The sequence below is a fragment of the Pagrus major genome, chromosome 22 (assembly GCF_040436345.1).
Source record: "Pagrus major chromosome 22, Pma_NU_1.0".
NCBI lineage: Eukaryota > Metazoa > Chordata > Actinopteri > Spariformes > Sparidae > Pagrus > Pagrus major.
The window spans coordinates 15,513,217-15,533,378 of NC_133236.1; the positions used below are offsets into that span (position 1 = coordinate 15,513,217).

The window sequence follows — 20,162 nt, forward strand, 5'->3', positions numbered from 1 at the left end:
TGGTTTGTACTATGAATTAATCCGACAGGATTTGATTATAGTGGTTTTAGATATGGCACTAATCTGCTCACGGGCAGAGGCTGCACATGTTGCATGTTCTGCATGTTCTGCATGAGGAGGAGCTGTATCTAAAATGCAGAAGCAGAATTTGGTGTAAATGTTTGTGTGATTTCTTGGCGATAACAAAAGCCAGAAGGGGTGGACCAGGAAATTTGGCGGCAGCACGGCGGGTAAATCTGCCAGCGTGAGGCAGCCAGTCCACATTGGAACGGGGGGGCTCGTCAACTCCAGGGAAACACCAGAAGGAGGCTTTTTAAAAGGGAATTACACAAGCCTGGATTATGCTGCTGTGCATAATGGAAACTGACCTCGCTTTGCTTCTCACTTGCGTGCCAACATTGGAACAATGCAGCGGAGAGGGGAGCGCAGGCACGAGCACCTGCACAGAGCACTCTCCGCGCTGTGCAGTTCAAACACGCCTGACCTCTTTATGTATTTACTCCTTCACATTCTGTTCTGCTTTAGTTTTTTTTTTTTTTTTTGTTCCTCGTAAACGTTTTATTCCTGCCTCTGCCGAGCACGAAGCACCTTTTAAATAAAACCGAGGCTAAAAAGAGGAAAATTTCAGTAGCTCTGTTCTCGCTTTGTCGCAGATCCATACCTCACCCTCAGGGAGCTGTTTACCTATTTTCTCCTGCACACAGCTGAATGCATACGCCTCACAGTGGTGTCCCCTTTACGTTATTGAACCAGGAGGCTTCTGGTCCACCAGCTCGGCCTCTTTTAACAGCCTGACGACTCACTCTCACACACACAAAATCCCATAAAGGCTGATGCTAAAAGTAGCAGTGTGATAGGTCTGTGAGTGTGCTCATGCAGGTGAAATTGCATGCGTTTAAGTGCTCACATGAGCATGTGAGAGCCGATGTACATGTGATGTATGAGCATGTGAAAGTATTGACCCAACAAGAGGATAATGGTGTGTGTTTTGAGAACTTATCGTTTCTGTGTGACTCAGATTTTTTTTTTTTCCAACGAGGCAGCTCGTGATGTTGCCGTCATGTTTACAAGACGCCGGTGCCGATCGCAGTCAAATCATGCCGATCGCTGATGTCTGCCGGAGCGAGCTAATTATCTAATGGACTAATAATGACCCAGAGGAATCATTCTCCTCTGAAGAGTCTCTCGACTACTGTACCCGTGTGTCAACTGTATTCTGTTAATGACCCGGCTGGTGTGTGAGTCGGTGAGCGGGTTGTGACAGAAGGTAGCAGCAGGCTCTCCGCCAAAACATCTTGCTTACATCGTAATATTGTTTGATATATGATGGCACATTATGTTTTTCTTATAAGTAGACACAGGATTGTAAAAACGCCCCTTTTGCATGCCTGTACATGTTTTATAATTGAGTTTTTTTTGTGTGCTGGGTGAAGACTGGCCTGCTCGCTGCACCGTCCTCCTATCTCTGGGATAACAGACGGCACTCGATACTGAGCTCCATTATGTAACGGCACCATAATATCTGGAATATTACCAGATTATGGAATAATAATTGCACAAATGTAAAGAATGGCTGGCTTTCTCTGGATTTAATACGTCAATAAATTAAGGTTATCTGAGGGTTTTTTCTTTTTCTTTTTGCAAAGCGAGACTTAAAACCGTGAAAAGAGAAATGTGTCAAGACCTTATTCAGCGTTTTAAATCACTGAACTTTGTAATTTGCAGTGTCACGACAATTCCGAGGAAGTTTATGCTTGTTCATAATAAATGGAATTAAAACAGGAATCTGATTAAATTGGGTGTTAGGGAATGCATTATGTTTAACTTTCCTTAGAAACTGGTTTTCTTTGAACTCTCTCACTGATGTAGAGGCAATGCACAAAGACAAAAAACAGTCTTCAAGTCTCTTTATTTCAATAACCAGTTGCTTAGCAAACTGTCATTGAGTGACTGAGCTTAAATTATATTATGGGTAAACTTTATATGACATGTTTAACCTTTTCCCCTCTTTTTGTGCCCCTTTTTGATTATCTGTGCCTGTGGCAAAGTGCTCTTTTGTGACCGTCTGTGCACTAAAGTAGAGCCGACCGATGTACCAACTGGCTGATTATCAGCCTATTAGAGCTGAGCGATACGACCTTGAAATAATATCGCGATACATGATATATATCCTGATATTTCACAAATGTCCTCAAAAGTGCTTAATAAATGCTGGGACTAGGCAACAAAATCAAATATCACACTATTTTCGACCAAATACCTACATAAATAACGCCGCAGTAGTGTAGGGATGATTTTTGGTACTTTCACAAAATGTTTACACAATGAGATTTCTGATAAATAATCAACAGGAATGTGGATTTAATGATTAAGTGAGTAAAGACAGGTATTAGTTTGGCGAGGTACGGCAAGAAAACACACTGAATGGCTGTTCAAAGCATATCAGTGCACGAGCAGAGCACATATTCTGTATCGGAGAGAGCAGTAGTGATAAATGCTGCTTTATCATAACAACGCTTTGTATGTTTGCAGTCCAGAGTCTTTCGGACTTTGCCACCCAGTGTTCTGGAGAGTTATTTCTTCTCACGCAGGTGCAGAACATATGAACTGGTTGGCTATCAGCTGTTGTGTTTGCAGTTATATATTGCACAGCCTACAGCCTATATCGATCTATCACAGACATGGGCTGGTTGGTATGTATCAGCATAGGCTTATGTGGTGTTAATTGTACAGAGCATAATGGAGGAAAAGATTCTTGAGGTCATTTATATTGAAAAAAGTTTGGTGTTTCAGAGCACTGATGTCATTTCTGTTCTATATCCTGCATCCTATACATATCTTTGTCCAAGTGTTCGATAACCAACCGGCCCAGTCTTCCCAAAAAAAAAGTCTGACCACTCTTTTCTGACCTTCCTTTCCCCTAAAAATGTCCATACTGTCCTTAACTAACACAGTTTAGTGACTGAAATCCTTCCAAAAGTTCTTTTGAGGACTCTGTGTGGCCTTGTAATTACTTCTGGGGTTGAGAAGATGAGAAGGAGGGGGTTGGAGAGACAGATGAACAAAAGTGTTGCCAGTAATTTCTTGCATAAGCAGCACAGTCAGGTGTCCAAACAGAGAATCCAGGGTTTATTTATAGATTTGTAGCTTAGCTTCTGAAGAGCGTTTTTTTTTTTTTCTGCCTCCTGCGTGCCGCGCCAGTGCAGACGTCCCTGGTTCGTGTTCTCCCTCCGTCACTGCCTCCAAAAATGACAGCAGTCCCATGCAAACAGGAGAACAGCAGGATAGATGAAAGTTTTTTTCTTTTTTTTTTTTAGATTTGTACAATCACAGCTTTGTACAGGAGAACAGAAGCAGCTTGCTTGGCACTCAACTCAAACATTTACCTGAAGCTGAGTTTCTGGTGAAATTAACAACAAAGTGCTTGTGATGTTTGGTCCAAGATGCCAAATGTTCAAATCTGTGCAGGTGCTATGTGTCAGAAGTTACATTATGCATATCACAAGTTTAAAGGGCAATTCTACCAATTTTACATGGTAAAGTGTGTTTACAGGTCTTGAGGGAGTACTACTACATATGTGAAAAAAGTTGTATAAAGCCTTTTGTGGCTCCAGAGGAAGCCGCATATAATCTGATAAATCGCCTCCAGTGATGTCACTCAGTGGCTGAGTTGCATTGTGGGTAATGTAAGCACCAGGTTTTGACAAGCAGTTTTGGACAGTTTAAAAACAAACAATCAAATCGGCACAGCAGAACCAAAGATATCGCCTTTTTTTTTTTTCAGTCCACACATTCGTCTTCCTTTTCAGAACCTGGTGCCTACATTACCCACAATGCAAATTAGCCATCGAATGACATCACTGGAGGCAATTTGTCAGATTATGTTTAGCTTCCTCTGGAGCCACAAAAAGGCTTTATACTTCTTTTTTCACATGCAGTAGAACTCCCTAAGACCTGTAAACAGAGAGAGATTTGTATTCAAGATATGAATACATAATAGCGGAAACAATAAATTAATTGATTTTGTAGTTCAACACAAAAATTACCTGTAACAATTTTGATAACCTTTTTAAAGTGATTCTTTTTAAAGTGATGTTTTCGATTGGATCCGCTTCTCAGATGTGTAGATTTGCTGCTTTTCTTTGTCTTATGATGGCAAGCTCAATGCATTTGGGCTAATGAGGCAAAATGAGGAAATCGTGAAAGGCCATTTTTATTATTATACATGATAAATTATTAAAATGATTTGAAAGTAAATATTGGAATTCTTTCATCAACAAATACATCCGTAACCATGTGTCTTTTCCAATTCATCTCCCCTATTTCTGTGAAAATTACACTTCAGATGCACAGTTCAACTGAGCAACATATTATTTATGATTCTATTTATGGCTCTCATTTGAGATGCATCACTTAAGCAATCTGTCTGTAGCGGCGCTGCTGTGTGCACATCCTGTCCTGTCCTTGTGTGGGGGGAAACGGCTGTGGGAGCATGTTCATGTCCGGTTTGACCTCTACAGTGAGGAGACACAGACGAAGCCTGTAGACGCTGTCTGCTGGAATGTTTACAGGGGGCCGGGAGGTGACCCCCGCCTGCCTGTCATCTCTCTGCTGTCCCACTGCTGGCGCCCTTTAAACACCTTTTGCGATCACCTATTTTTAACGCTCTGATTGTGTACAGTAGCCGGGGGCTGAGCACGTAAAGAAAGAACACGGATGGCAAAGGCGTTTTAATTATTGATCAATGGCAGACCTGCGGGTTTGGTAGTCGAACGTGGGAGAAGGAGGTGAAAAGGCTCAGACAGCAGGACATTCAAACCTGATACTTTCCCCATGGTTTTCCGTTTTCATGTTTTTCAGAAGCAACCTTCAGCAGCTAGAATAACGTATGGCTGTGAGGCTGTCTGTCCGTGGGGTATCAGTAGGAGTTTAGCCTTCTGTATTGGCATCAGTTTGTTTTCAGTCACCTCTGAGGGCACAGCTGACAAATCCTGTAATTGATTGCGCCTTTGCTTTTGGCCGTCGGCTTTCCGACACGTTTCATTCAGCGCATAAACCTGTCGGAAATGAAATGAGCTAAAGCCGCCTGCCACAGTCAATGTTGCTGCGAGATTCCAATGTCATCCAGGTGTTCTGCAGCCTCTCATGTTTTATTATTCTGTCCTCTAATCAGTCACAGTTGCCGTGTCGTGATGTGCTGCAGAGTTGCACGTGAGACACCAAAACTCCTACCGATCGAGGGCGCATTAATTCGCGTCCCACTGCCAGAAATAGCATCGTCGTTTGTTTCCTGGCAAAGATAATGTGTTAGATGACACAAGGAAATGCAAAACGATATTTCCATGTATGTGATGTAATTGAGTGAAATCCAGGATGCGTGCAGTTGATTAAGTGGGCTCGGACTGCACACTGTGGAGTATTTGATTTGCCTGTGCAGTGTTCCAAACGCTGCGCCGATTAAGTCATGTGTGCACACCATCGGATATCATAAAAACAGGCAGCGGTGAGGTTGGGACAGATGCGGTGAGAAGTCTCAGGTGAGCACTGTTCCACTTCACGAGTCCATATGTGACAAGGGCCCATTGCTTTCCTTTATTTGCTGTTGTAAACAGCATTGTTCTGCCGGCTCAGACTGTTACATTTTGTCCTCACATCATTTGTGTATTTTTGAAGAGTGCTCTGCATGAGTAGTACCACAGCAACTCTCATCTGTTCGAAGGCTCTCGGGATGGCAAAGTCGGTGGGTCTACCATTTTGATCCAGACTGAAACGTCTCAACAACTGTTGGATATGAATCCTACTGACTTTGTGACCCTTTGACTTTTCATCTAGGCCCAACATGAGGTTGACATGTTTGTTACTGGGTAAAGGATTGTTATAGTCATGCCCTCGTCAGGATGATTTCTATTAACTCTGACATAATCAGGTCAAAGTTTCAATTTGTCCAAAACCTGCCAGACTGACATAAACATCAACAATGGGCCTGGGCAGTAGTTCTTGTTGAATGCTAATTAGCAAATGTTAGCATCCTAACACATTAAACCAAGATGGTTAAAAGCTTAAGAAATATTCACGTTTTGTTTTACAACATAAAATAGATCAGTTAATACCCCATGTTGGGATTATAAACCGTTTATGTGTTTCAGAAAAGGCGGTTGCTAACAAGTGGCTAAATAAGGATGTTAAACGTCGTCATGCTGAACAGAGACGCATCTACTCACTATTCCGTCTTTACAGGACGACTTTAGTTGCAAACTATTCTAACTTTGACTTTATACCTTGTAGACTGATCAATCTATAGGAAAGTATGGATACTATAGTGTAGCACGACGCTTCGTGGTGGTGACGTTGACATCTTGAGGCCGCAGTGTAGTAAGTTTATAGCCTCACATTAGCTTTTTACTTCTGCCAATTTCATTTACGCTTCAAAAATCATAAAAGTGGTGTTCATCTGTGATAAATATCTTGCTGAACAAAATGTTTAAGTATCACAAACGGAGCTTATTTTCTGCAATATTCCAAAATCCAATTTTAAAAAAATCTCATCTGCTTTTTGTGAAGGGAACCAGGGTGATGCTAACTTCCAGGTGAGCCTACAACAATACGCCATCCCTGCAGCACTCTGTTGGGAGCACCTGTTAGCACTGTGGTAAAAAAACAACTTGGCACCACTAGCTGACTAAATTGAAGAATTGTCTGCCTATACTGTACACCTACTTACCCTCCAAAGAGGCTGAATCTTTATCCGTTATCCAAAGAGTCCTTGAAAAAGATGGCCTCCAACAAAAACGGCTATTAAAATTTCTAATGCTAAAATTGTCGTTCTTTGTGAGCATGATGCAGCACAGGTTGGGAAATCCTGCTCTAGGATGTAGACTCTGCCTTGACCTGTTTTGGGTTTTCTTGTGCAGTTGGATAGTTTATGATAAGGCTAAGAATAGCTTTGAGTTAGCTGTAGCATGTGTAAGCAATATGCTAGCTCATGTCGCAGGCTTGTTTATAAGGAGGGACGAGATGTGAGCCTGCAGCTCAGGCCCAACAGGGACGGGTCGGACAGAGGCCGCTCGCCACAGATGCCGGGTCCCGTCAGGAAGACGGCCAGCTTCTGTCCCCAGCCAGGTGCACTGTGGTGCGACTGTGCTCCCAGAGACCTGAGCCGTATGGTGGTACCATGATCAAACTGTGCTCCAGCTGGAGCTCTGGATGATGGATGACGAGTCCTCAGCATGGGAGGTTTTTCTGCCTGCTTGCTTTAATTCTGTATGACTTCAGGCTCTTAATATAGCCCAAGCTTTTACATCAGTTTGTGAAGAGATGTGATGGTTACCTCGATTTCTTCTTCTTCTTCTTCTTCTTCTTCTTCTTCTTCTTCTTCTTCTTCTTCTTCTTCTTCTTCTTCTTCTTCTTCCATGAATACGTATGAAGTCACTGGCTGCTGAGTGGTGTGACATACTGCAGGCTGATGATCAATCTCAAAATGTGTTTAGAGTCATTTCAATCCTTTTGAAAATTCAAAGCCCTTGATGTTGTCTGAGTTTCCAGCTTTTTTTTTTTTTTTTTGGATGATGATCACAGGCTGTTCTTTAATATGCATTTGACCCCCTCTGGCTGTGGTGCCCCATTTCTAGGTATACAACACATTTTTGCTGTGTTAGATAATCCAGTAAAAAAGAAGGGGAACAAGAAGAGAACAAATAACTCTCCCATAGGTGCCACAAACAAACGAATGCAGTGTAAGCCTCCTGAACCGCCGACACCCCAGGCTGGTCGGGGTGTGGCGGGGACATGTTACCTCGCTGTCACGCTGCTGATGTGTGGTGACTGTGACATTTCCTCTCTCTCCTCAGCAATACACGAGTTCCCCAGTGACATTTTCACCAACCAAGAACGGAAGAGCGGGGCCGTTCTGCTGCACATCGCAGCGGTAAGAAGCCTTTTTTTTGTTTGTTTGTTGTTTTTTAAGACACTACACCTGCACCTCCCGTCACACCGGATTTATAAGCTTTTCCACAAAGCATCCGAACTACCTTCCAGTCTTTTAAAAGCTAAAAACAAGCAAAGTGGGGTTGTGATGGGAGCTTTTGCATAGCCAGATTGTAAAGAAAGAGAAGAAAGAGAGAAATAGGTAGAAAAGTTCAGTTGTACCTGAGACCATGAGTAGTGCAAAAGCATCTCCTAAATCAGAACGTGGAGGTTCATTGTTGACCTCAGTAATGCATATCTGTGTTCAGGATGGCCACGGGTTAATGACTGAATTAAATGAATGTTTAGACTATTTTCACACAAGTATATCCTACTATCATTGCAGCCACAATTGTATTTAAGAGCTTCGGGCTTGTATTCTACAGAAGCCCTCAAAGATTACGGGTCAAACACATTATTTCGTCTGTTTTCCTGTGATGACGAGTTAAATTCTATTTGTTTTCTGGAGATCACAAGTTATTTATGTCAGTATCACGGAAAAACAAATGGTTTCCCAACATAACAAGATTTTCTCAAGATCTCGAGAAACCAAACTTTGTTCATGTCATTATCACAAGAAAAAAATGACAGGATCATTTATCAGAGTGGACTATTACATACACACTGCTCTGTGGGGTTGGTTTTTGGGTGTTTCAAAGCAAACCGCATGAACTTTTTATGAATTTATGCCATCCATAATGGGCACTGCTTGATGCGACATTTCCAGCTTAAATTAACTTGCTACACTAGCTCGGTAACAAAGATTGTTTTCACGAGACCTTGAGATAATTATCTTGTTATCTCGGTGAAAACATTAGTTATTCCGTGATAATGACATAAGTAATCATGATCTCAAGAAAAGGTAAAATTTAACTCGTTATCGCGGGAAAATGGGGACAAATAAGGTTTGACCCATGACCTTTCATGGCTTTCGTAGTGTTCATTGTTAACGCATTATAGTAATGTGTTACTTTAAGCAGTAACAATGTATTGTCATGTATTTCTAATAGGATTTGGTGTGATATTATAACAGTTACAATGTCCAGTACTGAGTTACGAGGCCCAAAATTAAGTGTTTATTGATGATTTTCAGCCTGGTCAGACCCAACAGGTCTCTGGTGACCCGTTTAAGGTCGTTCAAAGCGGCTCACAACAATAAAATATATTTGCTTTTGTCAATATAGACCTGCTACATGGTTAGATCAGCTTGATTCTACACAATTTATTGGAGATGGAGCACAGTTTTTTCCAGTTGTTTTCTAATCACAGCTGAAAGCTGAACAAATGCTGATAAACAACATGATTTGAGTTACAATAAAAGGTTTTATACAACCAGTAGAGACCCGGTTTATCCATGGCAACAATATTGCCCTCTTCCATTTTATAATGCCTGGTCCCACTGCAGTTATTTTGGTAAAAGTAATGCAAAAGTAGTATTATTAGTAATGCAATGCACTACACAGACAGGTAATATTGTGAAGTAACTTATTTCTTTCAAATGCTAGTAACTAGTAATATGTAATTCATTACACTTGGGAAGTAACTTGCCCCAAACTGCCTGTATTACAGTAAACAAGCAAAGGGCATCTAGCAAGATGCAGCCCTAGATTAAAATCAGCTGATATAAACTCAGATGAGATGTTGTTGGTGTAACTTTATAGATCAGCCTTTACGATCTTTTAAATGTTTTGAATGCACATCATAACGTCTGGTGGGAAAAAAAAGACATCACTCATTTAACTGTCCATTTTAAAGAGATGATGTCTCAAAGGAGAACTTCAAGGCAGGAGAGTGTGGAGAAAGCTTCATAAATAATGGTAGTCTGAGTTTAAATTTAAGCATGAGTCATTAGAACAGTGCTTGATAAATACAGAATGAGGGTATGAAATAAGGACAGGCAAATGTCCTTTATTTATATTTTATGAGCTGCTTCTCCACATGAGCAACCATGATTGTGTTATATCCAGTCATGCTAAGCTCCACTGGCTGGACATAAAGACACCTGTAGAGTTATTCAGTATTGTTCAGTAAGTCTTGCTCTTCATGCTGGATTAAACCGGCTTAAATAAGTTTCTTTTTGTCAAATGGAGCCCAGGGCTGTATGTAGTCAGGATATTAGAAATATTGAGGTCTTTAAATAATATATTATTTTATTGTATTCTAGGATGGATTCCCAATTTTTCAAGTCTGTCTTGAAGTTAGTTTTTTTGTCAAAAATGAATTCCATCGTGCTTCCACTGCAGCTCAGCACGGGAACACAGGGAATTTTATGCTAAAAGACAGCAACTTAAAGGGATATCCGCTTGATTTGTCTTCCTCAGACTGCTTCGGATAAAAATTTTAATATGTTTTAGAACAGAACAAGGGCTTTTCAGGGTTTTGTTCTCCATCTTTGACACTCAAAGCTCATTAGGAATGAATCTTTTAATGGTGTGTATGAACAGGAGGGACCCGACCGTCGTTTCAAGACAAAATTGCACACAACAAATCCAACACGATGATTCAAAAATACAACAACATTGCCGGAACCATTAGAGTCACAAAAATAAAAGGATTAGAACATAAAACCTCCAGATGACACGACCTCGTGGTCGTTAATGGCAGCTACAGCCTTGAACACAGCTTGCCTCTCTTGACCTTTTTTATAGACTCGACAAATTCACTGACATGATGAATGAGAGATGTTGTGAGCAGAGGTGTAAGAGCTGTAGTAGTTTGCCTTCACCTCATAGTTAAGCACTTCTCACCACGGAGATTATATTAGCGTACAGATCCCCACCTAAGACACTTGCTACATGGAGACAAGCGGCTCATATCTCATATTCTCTAAACCCTGATGGAGGCAGAATACACCAACATCAGCTGTAAACAACATCTGCAGTGGTGGTGGAGTCTTTACCAATACCACATTGTAAAAATACTCTGTTGCATTTGAACCCTTACTTAAGTATATACAGTAAGTATAATATGGTTGAAGTGGAGGTAACGTAACTCTTTTGGATAGGTCTACATCTACCATCATTAATAATTGGTACATTTACAGTTAATGAAACTTAAGTTAATAGTTATTTCACTGTTTACAAACAATGAAATCCTTTATCAACCATTTATTAAGCAATTCTTTCTTGTAAAGATGCAACTGATGTTTATGATACGTATGATAACTTTATACGTACCATTTGTTAAAGAGGTCATATTATGCTAATTTTCAGGTTCATACCTATATTTGGGGGTCCTAGTAGAACAGGTTTACATAGTTTAACTTTCCAAAAACACATTTTTCTCATATGGTGCATTGCTGCAGCATCCCTTTACACACTGTGTCTTGAACGCTCCGTTTTAGCTTCGGAGTGTGACATCTCGCCTCTGTTCAATCTTTGATCAGAGTTGCGCATTCGGCATTACTTAACGGGCTGGATGTAACCAATCAGAGGCAGAGTAAGGCGGGTCATGCCAAGCAAGGTAGTGTGATCTAAAATAACGCAGCTTCAGCTAGTAGCCTTGACTGTGGTACAGCTGTATATATTTTATAATATAAATATATATATATTTCAATAATGGCTGTATACATAGTGACGCACATAAGTTACGGAAGTAAAGGCTCAACTCCAGACCAGGCGTTAGAGGCAGAGCAGGAGCAGAGTTTTCTGTGGGAGAGAGTAACTCCCTTTGGATTGGACTTTTTCACTTTGCATACCTTTCACATTCCCAAAAATGCTACGTAACACAATAAAGGAAAGGCAAAAAACCCCAAAAGCATAATATGACCTCTTGTAATGGTTATTTTAAAGCTCAGGGTTACACCTTCATAAGGCTTGTTTTGTCCAATGAACAGTGAAAATTGTGGAAATAATTAATTAAAAGGAAATGCAATCCTTATTGATGAATCGTCTCAGCTCTACTATAAACTGTTGGGTTATTTGATTTATTAAAAAACATCACACTTTATAAGCACTTCACATGTTCTGTATGTGACTAAAGCTGTCAGATAAATGCAGTGGATTAAGTTTGTTTATGCTAATTTTCATATGATTGGTATTGAGGTAATCCAGAAGTAGCTGAAAATAAACATTACTTTAATATTGTGATACTTGGATTACGTTACTGACTACATAGAGTACATAGAGAAAGAAGTAGTTAGTAACTTTGAGAGTAACCCTCCCAACCCTGGACATGAAAACAAAATACTCGAAGTACAAGTAACCAAGTTTGATCTATTGTCTTTATTTGCTTGTGTTTGGTATTTAGGTAATCCAAAAGTAACAAAGTAATCAAGTTACATTACTTAATATTGTGATATTTGATTTAGGTTACTGACTACATTTTTAACAGGTATCTAGTAACTGTAACAGAATACATTTTTAAAGTAACCTTTCCAGCCCTGCACATAAAAAACAAAATACTTTGTACTGACGTAAAGTAATTGAGTAAATGTACCCTTTCTTACTTACTTTGCACCTAAATGCCACACAGTGAGCTGTAATCTAGTATTCTGCACCAGCACTTCATTAAGTGTACACAGTTTTATGTTCCACACTGAAATAAGACTTGATATTGTCTCGGCTTTGCAGCTGAGAGGAAGATAAAATGTATGTGGTGGGTCTGAACATGCTGCAGTCCTGCACTGCCCCCTGTGGATAGCATAGAGCAGAGCACAGCTGCTGGAGCTGCCGGGGCCGATATGATGTCACACCTGATCTATAATTTATAGATCTCCCCTCAGCTACTGAAATAGGCCTCCCTCCCTCCCTCCTCTCTCACAGCAGCGGGAGTACGCAGGCCCTGTCGATTTTTCAAATTGTAAGGGAAAGCAGTGTGTCACTAATTTGACATTTGAATTTAAAGCAGGTCCCATTTAAATCGAGCGCCGTGCTTTGAGATTCCCCTTCACCCGTCCTCTAGCAGGAGAATATCTTGCACCGCAAAGGCTCCATTAACTCCACTAATTTCTGCTGATTAAAAGTGTATCTCTACACGGACACACACACACACACACTTGTATTCTCTCTCCATCTTGCCCTTGTCACACACACTTTTCAAACTTAACTCTGCTGCTTCTGTCTCCAGGCACTCTACATGTTCCTGGCCCTCGCCATCGTCTGCGACGAATACTTTGTGACATCACTGGAGAAGATCTGCGAGGTACTCGAGAGTTGTAGTCCTACATCTTTCTTTCTTTTCATCAACTGTTCAAGCCGCTAATCTTTGGTTTATTTCTGCAGAAATTGGATCTGAGTGAAGATGTTGCCGGAGCCACCTTCATGGCAGCTGGCAGTTCTGCGCCAGAGCTTTTTGCATCTGTCATTGGTAGAGACACACACACACACATAGCATGTGCGCACTCACATTCCCAGATGGTTGGTGTCACCGCTGACTCTGATTGGCTACCTCCCTGTGTGCAGGTGTCTTCATCACCCACGGTGATGTGGGGGTGGGGACCATCGTCGGCTCAGCGGTCTTCAACATCCTTTGCATTATCGGTGTCTGCGGGATCTTTGCTGGACAGGTGTGTGTGTTTATTCGTGTGTGTGACTTCCTGCTGCAGCGGCATCGTTCTGTTTATTTATAGAGTGCAGAGCAGCACATGTGTGGCAGAAGAGTTTTGCTGAGGGGAAAACAAAGCCATCTGCTTCGGTTAGTTTTCTCAGAACTGGTTTCAGTGGAAATGGAGAAACTCTGGAGGCGTAAACAGATCATAAATCTTTATTTCTTGTCTGAGCTCTTTCCAGTCAAGTTACATTTACATATTAAGTGCTTTTGATAATACACTTCACAGAACTCTATTACACTTTAGATGCAGTTTTTAAAAAGAAATGACTGTGCACTTTTCCCTGTGAAATCTCAGGTGGTGATATTGACATGGTGGGCGGTTTTCAGGGATTCCTTCTACTACATCCTGTCTGTCTTGGCTTTGATTGCAGTAAGTTTTGGTTTAGTTCAACACCTGTATTTATTAATGAACCGAAACGTGACGTGTTCTTCTTTTGAACGTTATATATTCTCATCTAAAAGAAGTATTTCCCTTCTTTTTTCAGTTTATCTACGATGAGAAGATAGTTTGGTAAGTTACTCATCCTGTTAAGCTGCAGGCCTAAATGTGTTTATGTATTAAAGTGAGACTATGTGAATTTTGAAAGAAGAAATAGGACATTTCCTCAGCAATACACATCTTTGATTCATTCTTAAAGGTGCACTATGTAGTTTTGGAGATCTTCTGATTTTTGAAATGCGATAAACAAACTCCTTTGGGCTTTGTTTATATGTGGCGGACCCTGCCACCTTTCTAGCTTCAAACAGTGTTCTGGGACCTTATCTTCCTATGAGAACAGCTTGTTTATTCAGTTATGGAAAAATAATTATTTCTGATTATTTTCCTCATTATTATTGTAAATACTACTACGATAACTGATTCAGTCCGCTGACTTGCGTCTCTACACTGCTTATGTTACCACAGTTTACCATTATCCTGTAATTGTTCCCAAATTTACTGTTTAGCAAAATTCACATAGTCTCCCTTTTAAAGTTTTGATGAATTTAAAAAAATGTTTGTTTAATGTCAAGCTTAGTTGCTGACTCTAAGCCCTAACTTAACTGATTTCTCTCTGATCTCTTAGTAATACTACCAAATAATGGTTATAGCAGGTAGATAGACCTAGAGATATTAATATAGCTATAAGGGAACTCTCTTTGTCTATAAAGCCTGAATTTATTGACCTTTTATCACTCATCCTTCATTTTCTCTTTATCAGGTGGGAGAGTTTGGTGCTGGTGGTCATGTATGCTGGATATATCCTTGTCATGAAGTGAGTACTGCACATCATCAGATTATACTTAAAGTATCGAAGTAAAACACAAAAGGCCCCTGTGACTGATACATTAGTATATATGTCATTATTAATACAGATGCAACAATATGTAAACAGCAATTTAACGTCGTAGCTAGTTGAGATGTGGCTGATTTGAATTACTTTACACACAAGCAGTTCAGTCCGATGATTCACAACTGAGGCATCGGCCCCGTCAAAGGTCCTGCTGCACAAATTCATTGATTGATTGATTGATATATTTTTATTCCGAACATGTAAAAACAAAAGAAAACAAACAGTAAAAGAACGGAAAGAACAGAAAACCTTTTCCAACAAATTAAAATAAAGAAATTCAGAGAGGAAAAAAAAAAAGTTAAAACAAATCATAGACGTCTGAAATGTGATAAAGTGCCCAAACTAGACACTGCTTTTTTATAAGGGATCACAAGCCAAAAGGGCTGGAAATCACAAATTTGAATCTTTAACAAGGTATTCTAATTTATGAACGTATGTTTTGTACGTGAAATGGAAAACTGAAAAGTAATTATAGCTGTCAGAACTCTAGTGAAGTAAAAATTCAACGTTTCCTTTGAAATGTAGTGGAGAAGACGAAATTAAAGGTGCAATATATAAGAATTATGGCTGAAAATATTCAAATACTTAAAGCTACTATGAGGAGTTTTCAACTTGTGCTTCTTTTAACTGAGACAGTTTCATAACATCATTTTTCACATCATATTTTGTAGCTTTGACAGTGGAGACACGACCACCGTCGTCCACAGGGAGCTCCAAATTTAAGAAACTAATCAAAGATCGTTTTAGTAGCTTTAACTATTTTTTCAACAAAAAAAACGTTCTGACAATACGTTGTCTATGTATTGTGTGGCCAAGCATATGAAGCATGCTAACCACCTAGCCCCATCCTGGTCCAGAACTCAGTCCAGACTGCTAGCTGCATTGCTAACTGAGCTAACTAGCTAACGGTAGCTACAGTTGGAGCAGTTACTCTGAAACATATGCTGATCCCTATTTGTTCTGAGTGGCCGCTTCTTACATATTGCATCTTTTTTTTATAATCAAGTAATGTACAAGTACCTCATAATTGTAAGTACAGTAATTGAGTAAACATACTTAGTTACACTCCACCACTGCTGATAAAACGTTCCCACCACAACAACTTGAGCATGTGTGCATGGGGAGAGATGTTTAAACTCTTACACACTAATACCTGTGGTCTAATGAGTGTGACCAACTGTGCACTCAGTAGTTTCAAAAGAGAGGAGTGTGTTTCCAGCTGGAGGGGAGTGGCACCTACCCAGATGTTAGCTGAAAATTCAGCACACGGACCTTCTGGTAGAAAGATCGCTTCTCTAATAAATTAAGTGTAACTGCAATATGATGCATTTTCACACAGTTGCGACACAATTTTACAGTTTTTGATATAAAAATGTATAACTCATTTAAAATATTATTTGGTGATACACCCGCGAAATACACTTAAATCTATTTTATTTTGAACTTGAGATAAATCGTCAGTTGTCTGGGATGTGCATCGTCTGATCACTATTTTGGGCTTCAATCTGCACTGATAACTTCTTGTCTCCCGTCTCTTTGGTTCCATCTATTACGCCACATTTGTGTCTTTAAAGCCCAGACTGCATAATGCCAACCACATCGTCCTGCGCCGCTGTCTCTGTCCAGCTGGTAATCTGTGTTACACTCAGCAGCATCCTGCTCTCTCCCTGCCATAAGAGTTTAATCTTTCTCCCTCTGCAGTGGCTAAGAGCACAGGCTTAACTGGATCACTCCTCTCCTTTCTCATTTGGAGGAAAGAAGTGCTTACTGTAGGATGTGCTGTCATATGTCTCCCCTCTCCCAAAATATCCACTGTCCATTTTGGGCTGTTCCAGTCATAATGGAGTCGAGTTAGGGTTTAATATAGAGCGATCAGTGCTCCGAGGTGACCTTCCAAGTCTCGGCTGCGATTGTGTTTTTTCCTCCTAAAATAGCACAAATGCTGCCAATTTTAAAACAAACGGGGAAGAAAAATAACAAAAATAACAAAATAACTTCTGCCAAGGAGGTTATGATTTCACCCGTGTCTGTTTGTTGGTTGGTTGGTTTGTCGGCAGGATTAGACAAAAAGTACTGAACAGATTTCCAGGAAACTTGGATGGAGGATGGGTCTCGGCCCAGAATAGACCCCATTAACTTTTGGTGGGGATTCGGATAAAGTGACAGATCAGGGTTTTATTCCTCACTTTCTTTAACATTGCAAGGAATTTCTCAAGGAATAATACATCAATCTTAAAAAAAAAAAAAAAAAAAAAGAAAAATCTACAAAAGGGGACTTTTAAGCCTTGGAGGAGGTATACGCTCTACTGAGTGCCATTCTAGTTTTTGGATTCCATTATTCAAATATACTGAAACTGACTTGATATGCTGTACAAAATATCAGAATAACATGCGTCTCTTTTCGCATAATGTCAAACTAACTAAACTAAAAACGTTTCAGCAGCATGAGTTAGCAAACTGTCCCAGCGTTTCCTTGACAGTTATAAAACTATAGCCACCGTTACAAAAGTTATACTGTGATTGTACAGAACAGAAGTATGTATCATGGTCTATTAACAATACGATAAGTGATGTAAGTCAGCTAGGTAGCTATAAAGCTAACAAGGCTGGTGTGTGTTTAGCTTTTCAGTCAAGCTAGCGAGCCTTTTCTTTTTTTAATCTGTACGTAAAATGTAAAGCTTTGTACTTGTTGTTTTTATACAAGTTTACTTCTAAATTTCTACTTTTATAACAGTGGTATTTGACTTTTTTTTTCTTGGCTGGTGATAATAGTTTCCAGCCTTTTTTTTTTTTTTTTTTTCAGACAAAACATAACAACCTTTATCCTTAAACCCTCAATTCAGACATGGAAAACCTTTTATAAGAAGTTAAATAAGATATAGAATTGACAGTGTGTTCAGTGTTTATGATCCATTTTAATATAATGGCTTTCAATGGTCTCATTGAAGGCCTGTGTGGCTAATGTAGAAGAGCATACAGTACGTCAGCCATTTGTTGTACAGTATAGTGCTGATGCTGTTTTGTTAGAAAGTAGGCCACCTTAACTGTAAATTCATTCTGTAGAAGTATGGAGAGTAAATGGGTTATTTTGGCTAATCATACTGTATCTGTAATTCAAAGCTGGAGACTTTCATCTGAAGCTTACGAGTCCTATTTGCAAATGTGAATCTTGATACAGAATATCCCATGTTTGTTTTGTTTTTTTTCCATTTTTGACTCTCGGCTGAGCTGTCGCGTCTCTGATTTCTGCATTATGTTCCATCTGTTTGCTAGATTCAACTCCAGCATGCAGAGATTTTTCATGGGGAAGTCGAAGAAGAACGTGGCCAATGGTAACGCCGCGGCCAGCAGTGAGATGGAGGACGGTAATACTAGTTATGACTATGTTTGGGATGACGACCCGTCATCGCCTTTAATATCAACAGGTAAGGTTAATCAGACAGGCTGGGTACCCAAGACTATTCTCTGCCAGGAAAACAATCAATGTAGTGTGTTGAAATAGGATATAACATAGAAATAGAAAATTTGACTTTCTCTGGAAGAATGTGGTTGTTTCCTTCCGTAAGGGGTCTGTGGCTTTAACCTTTGCACATTTCTGCTTAATTGAACTGCTTCACCTTATCCTGTATTCTGCTGAAGTTTTCTTCAAGCAATAGTTTGACAAGTTTGGACTTGGCCAATTTGCCTCCTTTCTGACAGTTACATGAGGAAACTGATACCTAGCTACAGCCAGAAGCTGGGTTCAGCAAACAGTGAAAAAGTGAGATGGTAACAAAGCCAGGCTCAGAAATATTCAACGACTTAATATGAATTTAACAGACAGGAGATAACATGTTAACTAGTAAATGTTAGAGGTGCTGGTAGATGTTTTTTGTTGGCTTCAGATGAAGTTATGCTAGCTGTTTCTCTCATTTTCCTGTCTTAATGCTAGGCTAAGTTAACTAGTTGCCGTCTGTATTCTCATAGTCAGTGTACAGACACGAGAGTATCGGATATCAGTTTTTGTCTGAAGTTAACAAATAGAAGGTAACGTGTGTAATAAGTGAGCTTTAGAGGCGCTTGTAGATTTGGCCAGCTTCGGATCGAGCCAGGCTAGCCGTTTCCCCTGTTCCTACCTCTTTCTTCTTATGCTACAGTATGTTAAGCTAACCGGCTGCTGGTTGTAGCTTTATATTTAGCATACAGGCATAAGCGCTATCAGTTTTGAATTTAACAAACGGCAGATGACATTAATTAGTGAGTTAAATATCTCATCTAGGTTGAAGCCAGCTAGCTGTTTCCCGCATTCCCGCCTCTTTCTTTTCTTGCTACAGTATGCTAAACTAACCAGCTGCTCGTTCTAGCATTATATGTAGTGCTTTTTATGGGGGATAACATGTTAATTAACGAGCTTTAGAGGTGTTTATAAGCACATATGCTCCCCTTCAGATTGAGTCAGGGTAGCTGTCTCCGCTTGTCTCCTGTGTTTTGTATACTAAGCTAACCGGCTGCTGGCTGTATCTTCTATATTACTACAGACATGAATGGTATCAACCTTCTTAACTCTCAGCAAGAAAGCATATAAAACACAAATGCAAAATGTCGTACTATTCATTTTAAAAATGATTTGTTAAATTCCAAAGATCAAGAAAACTTCCGTCCCTTGACCTCAGTGAACTGCACTACCTGAAGAGACGGTTTGTCAAGTTTTCCCCTTTCTTTTCTTTCTTTTTCTTGTAATTTTAAACATCCTATAAATGTATTCCTTCATTAATTTTCTCTGCCTCCTAAGTCCTTTTCTGGGTGATAAGCAACTGAAGCTTATCTGAGCATACATGGGGCACAAAATGAAAGGCTCTTGTTTAAAGCGGGAGCAGCATAATGAAGATATTCTTTAATCTTTCTTCGGTAATGCGGTTTAATGTCAGGGGACTTTGTTGTCTTGGGTTTCACACTTATTAAAAAACTCCTGTAAAAATTTGGCTTTTCTAAATAACATCTTTTAATGTCAAGTTTGGGTGAGAATTCCTCGTAGCCACAGCTCTCCACTTCTTCCTTTCCTGACTCTGACCTTTTCGGACACGTCTAATCATTGACATTTTAGCCCCTCTGAGAGATTTAAACCTTCCCACTTTGGCTGCATTAGTGTTAACATGCCTGTCTGTTTAGCCTTACTAAACCTACTCTTGCTTATTGTCGACAGTGCTGCTGTGTGCCAATTCTTTCTGCTTGCATACTACTTTTCTCCTGCCGGTCTCAGGGGCGTAGACCCACTCACTCCTGAAGTGGTAATGAATTTCACAAGAGGAAATGTTTATGCCGGCTCTGTTTACACACTTA

General features: G+C 40.0%; 1 protein-coding gene across 2 annotated transcripts in view; it reads left to right on the forward strand.

Moving 5' to 3' along the window:
- The window catches only part of slc24a4b (solute carrier family 24 member 4b), a 42,458-nt gene that overhangs the window by 12,253 nt on the left and 10,043 nt on the right, over positions 1-20,162 (forward strand). For both annotated transcript variants that reach the window (XM_073492279.1, XM_073492278.1), the window contains exons 3-10: positions 7,848-7,924; positions 13,030-13,104; positions 13,185-13,269; positions 13,365-13,468; positions 13,808-13,882; positions 13,998-14,023; positions 14,712-14,765; positions 18,117-18,208. In XM_073492279.1, the coding sequence (XP_073348380.1) occupies positions 7,848-7,924; positions 13,030-13,104; positions 13,185-13,269; positions 13,365-13,468; positions 13,808-13,882; positions 13,998-14,023; positions 14,712-14,765; positions 18,117-18,208 (588 nt within the window). The remainder of the gene's footprint in view (positions 1-7,847; positions 7,925-13,029; positions 13,105-13,184; positions 13,270-13,364; positions 13,469-13,807; positions 13,883-13,997; positions 14,024-14,711; positions 14,766-18,116; positions 18,209-20,162) is intronic.